We start from the raw sequence: 5,310 nt of genomic DNA, 5'->3' as shown, positions 1-5,310 counted from the left end.
ATTACGCCACTTCCGAATCACTATAAATTGCCTCTCTCATTTACATACCGCACTTACTTTATTTGCTATATCTATCTATCTCATCCGACTAACCCGTTTACTATTCACAGTTAATCTTAATCATCCGGGTTTTGTGTGTTCTCACGTATGCATGTGACTCAAACTTCTCAAGCTTAAATAGTGATTTATTCTAAGCAAGTTTGACGTGTTGCATGTAACATTCGTCACACTTTCGACGTGATACGATATTTATTTACAATCTTGAATATTGTCATTATATATTGAGTGAACCATCTCCTCTATATATTCAAGATATCTCTGTCACTTTACATATCATTTGTACCTAACTTACTTATACCTGCACACTTAATTTACTAGTTGGGCATAACTCTTTACTATTATTCCGCTGTGCAGTACAAACTTGCTCTATTTAGAGTTGAAGTTACCAAAGAGTTATTTAATCTGAAAAAGCTTGAAAGTCTATTCACCCCCCCTCTAGACTTTCACCACCCTATCGGGACCAACAGGCGATTACGTAGGCACCTTTCTGGCAGTCGATCTAAATAACTTTGGTGGATCTTGGAGAAGTTTTTTCAGAATCATAGTGCGGCTGGATGTGAACGCTCCCCTGAAGAGACGAATGAAGCTTTGCCGAAAGGATGACACGGTGCAGTGGGTAAGCTTTAAATATGAGAGACTAGGCACTTTCTGTTTCTATTGTGGGGTGCTAGGGCATTCTGATAAGTTCTGCAAGAAGGTATATGAAGAAGGTGTCGAACCAGAGGCATTTCCTTATGGGGCTTGGATGCGAGCGGGGGCTCGACGTTAGGTTCGTCCAGTCGGGGCAAAATGGCTTTTGGCCGAACTCCCACATGCTACGTTGGTGACATATGCTTCTAGTTCAGGAGAGGTCTCAAGACGTGGCAGCAGTTGAAGAAAACGGTGGTTTGCAGGGGGATTTAAACAGTCATAGGGAAGGTAGTACGAGGGAATTGATGTGATCATGGCTGAGAACCCAAAATATTATCTTCGGCGGGTCTGGTGATCCAGACTCGCCCTGCACAATGAGTACAATGAGTTGGAACTGCCGGGGGTTGGGTAGCGACTGGACAGTTCAAGAATTACTGGGCTTAGTGTCCAGACAGCAATCCAGATTTGTTTTCCTTATGGAAACAAAAGCTCTTACATGTCAAGTTGAACCAGCAAGGTTGAAGTTGGGTCTTGAAGGCTTGCTGTGTGTGGATCGTATAGGTATAGGCGGTGGTCTTGTGCTATTCTTGCGAGATTCGGGGATGGCTTCATTGCTTAGCTATTCGCCTAGCCATATTGATGTCATTGTCTCTTTGCCTGGGAAACCAGTTTGGAGGGTAACATGTTTTTATGGTAACCTCAACAAAATGAGAAGGCATTTGTCATGGGATTTGCTCCGTGGATTAAAGGACCGGTTCAACCTTCCTTGGGTCATAATCGGCGACTTTAATGACATTGCATGCCAATCGGAGAAACAGGGATCTCACCCGCAACCTATATCCTTAATTGATGGTTTTAATGCTGTCTTAAGTGTAACACCCCACTTTTCTTAAACCATATTAACAATACTTAACTTAGAAAGGGATACTAAACAAGCATAATAAACTTACTAATCCAACTTTAAGAGGTGTCACCGCCACAATCACCACACACGGTGATTGCACAGGAAAGGAAAATATCTAAATGAAGTCAAGCTTAACTAACTTTAAACAATCTAGGGGAATAAAACCCCGATGTCCAACACCAACAAAAACATCTGAATAGGTCTACAACCAAGTCTCAAAATAAACATAATTGAAAAGAGTTTAGACTACAATTAGCACTCTAAGCTAATCTAGTCTAACTCGATCGCTCTCAAGAACTAGGCCCACCTGAAAGGGGTTAACAAACAAGCAAGTAGAAAACAACCCGTTAGCACGAAGCTAAGTATAACGCCACTCAACCCTGTAAAATACTATAGCATATACTTTTGGAAAACATTTGTTTTACACACTTAGATCAAGTATTCTCAATCACTTAAACAACATTCAAACATACTCAACAGTATTTCTATATGCTTGCAACCTAATTATCAAATAGGCATACTTTCTCAATCATTTAACTCATCAATCAATCTCATGCTTTCACACACATATATAAACATGGCGAGATACATTATTCATGCTCAACTGATGGGTACTAATATACTTAAACTTTAACAAGCAATCTCATGCTATCATATATCGCAACTAACAATCTCATATTATTATATGTCTCAATAAGCAATCTCATGCTATCATATATTTCAACAAACAATCTCATATTATCATATGTCTCAATAAGCAATCTCATGCTATCATATAATGAATAAACGACAATATAAAGTCATGCTTCTTATCATACTTTCATGCAACACGTGCAAATCATCTAATCATGCAATAAAATGAACATGATGTTTTAGTATAAGTACAGATAGATATACATATACACTCTTTCTTTGGTAACAAGGAACACTAGTTCGAAGGAGGTTTCTTAGAGTCACAATGACTCGCTTTTCTCTTCTTTCTCTAGAGTCACGTTGACTCGCTTTCTTTCTTTCCTTAGAGTCACATTTACTCGCTTTCACTCTTTACTTTTACTCATGGGCGAGGTAGGAACTTCACCATAATGTGAACGGATCTATCTGGGCTCGGCATCTAGCCGGCCTAATACTCATCTCGCCCAAAGAACCATTCTCTTAGTTCTTTCTCAAACTCTGTGGAATCAGGTATCGTACTTGTCAATGTGCACACCCCCTGACCGGGATTCCAAGCCCGGCGGGTAGTATCCTACCTAGTAACTCGGGAATATCGATCTCGTTACTTCACATCGGATCGCAATGTCCGTTTCTTTCTTTACTTTCTCATTTTCTTCCGAAAGGACATAGTCCTAACGGGCCTCCAAAACCTCGGATTACTGATCCCTACCCCACTATGGCGGTTTCCGTCCCTCTACAGTGGTTTTCATCCATCCACGTCGTTTGGTGTTATTTATGTGCATGTATTCTGTTTGTGTGTGATCTCATCTACGATCATTGCTCCGATTGCCTCCAATCAGCGATGGACACCAGCGCGATTGAGATAGGCTGTGCCGTGATGTCTTTGGCAGAGGAAGAGACGGGTGGTCTGGATGTCCCTGATATCCATGCATCTCCAGCAACGAGCTCTCATCATGACCTGGATGGACGATATCTAACTGATCGAGCGATTAAGTTCGATCACATGCAGCAGGTGTTGGCCTCTGTTTGGCGTCCGGTGATAGGAATGCGTGTCCTTCCGATCGCCGACAACCTGTTTTTGTTTCAGTTTCCGCATTTGAAGGATCTGCAACGTGTGATTGGGGATGGCCCTTGGTCATTCAAAAACCACATGCTTGTGTGTGGTAAGGTCCTGATCGGCGTTAGGCCAGAGGATGTGGTTCTCAACGATGTCTCGTTCGGGGTGCAGATTCACGATCTCCCCAAAATCTACGCTTCCTTAGCTTTCATCACATGCATCGGCGATTATGTAGGCACCTTTCTGGCAGTCGATCTAAATAACTTTGGTGGATCTTGGAGAAGTTTTTTCAGAATCATAGTGCGGCTGGATGTGAACGCTCCCCTGAAGAGACGAATGAAGCTTTGCCGAAAGGATGACACGGTGCAGTGGGTAAGCTTTAAATATGAGAGACTAGGCACTTTCTGTTTCTATTGTGGGGTGCTAGGGCATTCTGATAAGTTCTGCAAGAAGGTATATGAAGAGGGTGCGGAACCAGATGCATTCCCTTATGGGGCTTGGATGCGAGCGGGGGCTCGAACGTTAGGTTCGTCCAGTCGGGGCAAAATTGCTTTTGGCCGAACTCCCACATGCTACGTTGGTGACATATGCTTCTAGTTCAGGAGAGGTCTCAGGACGTGGCAACAGTTGAAGAAAACGGTGGTCTGCAGGGGGATTTAAACAGTCATAGGGAAGGTAGTACGAGGGAATTGATGTGATCATGGCTGAGAACCCAAAATATTATCTTCGGCGGGTCTGGTGATCCAGACTCGCCCTGCACAATGAGTACATTGAGTTGGAACTGCCGGGGGTTGGGTAGCGACCGGACAGTTCAAGAATTACTGGGCTTAGTGTCCAGACAGCAATGCAGTTTTGTTTTCCTTATGGAAACAAAAGCTCTTACATGTCAAGTTGAACCAGCAAGGTTGAAGTTGGGTCTTGAAGGCTTGCTGTGTGTGGATCGTATAGGTATAGGCGGTGGTCTTGCGCTATTCTTGCGAGATTCGGGGATGGCTTCATTGCTTAGCTATTCGCCTAGCCATATTGATGTCATTGTCTCTTTGCCTGGGAAACCAGTTTGGAGGGTAACATGTTTTTATGGTAACCTCAACAAAATGAGAAGGCATTTGTCATGGGATTTGCTCCGTGGATTAAAGGACCGGTTCGACCTTCCTTGGGTCATAATCGACAACTTTAATGACATTGCATGCCAATCGGAGAAACAGGGATCTCACCCGCAACCTATATCCTTAATTGATGGTTTTAATGCTGTCTTAAGTGTAACACCCCACTTTTCTTAAACCATATTAACAATACTTAACTTAGAAAGGGATACTAAACAAGCATAATAAACTTACTAATCCAACTTTAAGAGGTGTCACCGCCACAATCACCACACACGGTGATTGCACAGGAAAGGAAAATATCTAAATGAAGTCAAGCTTAACTAACTTTAAACAATCTAGGGGAATAAAACCCCGATGTCCAACACCAACAAAAACATCTGAATAGGTCTACAACCAAGTCTCAAAATAAACATAATTGAAAAGAGTTTAGACTACAATTAGCACTCTAAGCTAATCTAGTCTAACTCGATCGCTCTCAAGAACTAGGCCCACCTGAAAGGGGTTAACAAACAAGCAAGTAGAAAACAACCCGTTAGCACGAAGCTAAGTATAACGCCACTCAACCCTGTAAAATACTATAGCATATACTTTTGGAAAACATTTGTTTTACACACTTAGATCAAGTATTCTCAATCACTTAAACAACATTCAAACATACTCAACAGTATTTCTATATGCTTGCAACCTAATTATCAAATAGGCATACTTTCTCAATCATTTAACTCATCAATCAATCTCATGCTTTCACACACATATATAAACATGGCGAGATACATTATTCATGCTCAACTGATGGGTACTAATATACTTAAACTTTAACAAGCAATCTCATGCTATCATATATCGCAACTAACAATCTCATATTATTATATGTCTCAATA

General features: G+C 41.7%; 1 protein-coding gene across 1 annotated transcript; it reads left to right on the top strand.

Moving 5' to 3' along the window:
• The first annotated feature begins 3,107 nt into the window (after positions 1–3,107).
• On the top strand, positions 3,108–3,920 carry LOC109178832. Its single transcript, XM_019328386.1, has one exon. It carries the CDS (start codon positions 3,108–3,110, stop codon positions 3,918–3,920), a length of 813 nt encoding a protein of 270 aa, XP_019183931.1.
• The last annotated feature ends 1,390 nt before the right edge of the window (positions 3,921–5,310 follow it).

The sequence above is a fragment of the Ipomoea nil genome, unplaced genomic scaffold, assembly GCF_001879475.1.
Source record: "Ipomoea nil cultivar Tokyo-kokei standard unplaced genomic scaffold, Asagao_1.1 scaffold0873, whole genome shotgun sequence".
Classification (NCBI taxonomy): domain Eukaryota; kingdom Viridiplantae; phylum Streptophyta; class Magnoliopsida; order Solanales; family Convolvulaceae; genus Ipomoea; species Ipomoea nil.
Note: the sequence above shows the minus strand (reverse complement) of the source record. Positions and strands in the feature narration are given on the sequence as shown.

Coding starts and splice junctions, on each gene's coding strand:
- LOC109178832 (XM_019328386.1), top strand. CDS start 3,108: ATGGACACCAGCGCGATTGAGATAGGCTGTGCCGTGATGTCTTTGGCA.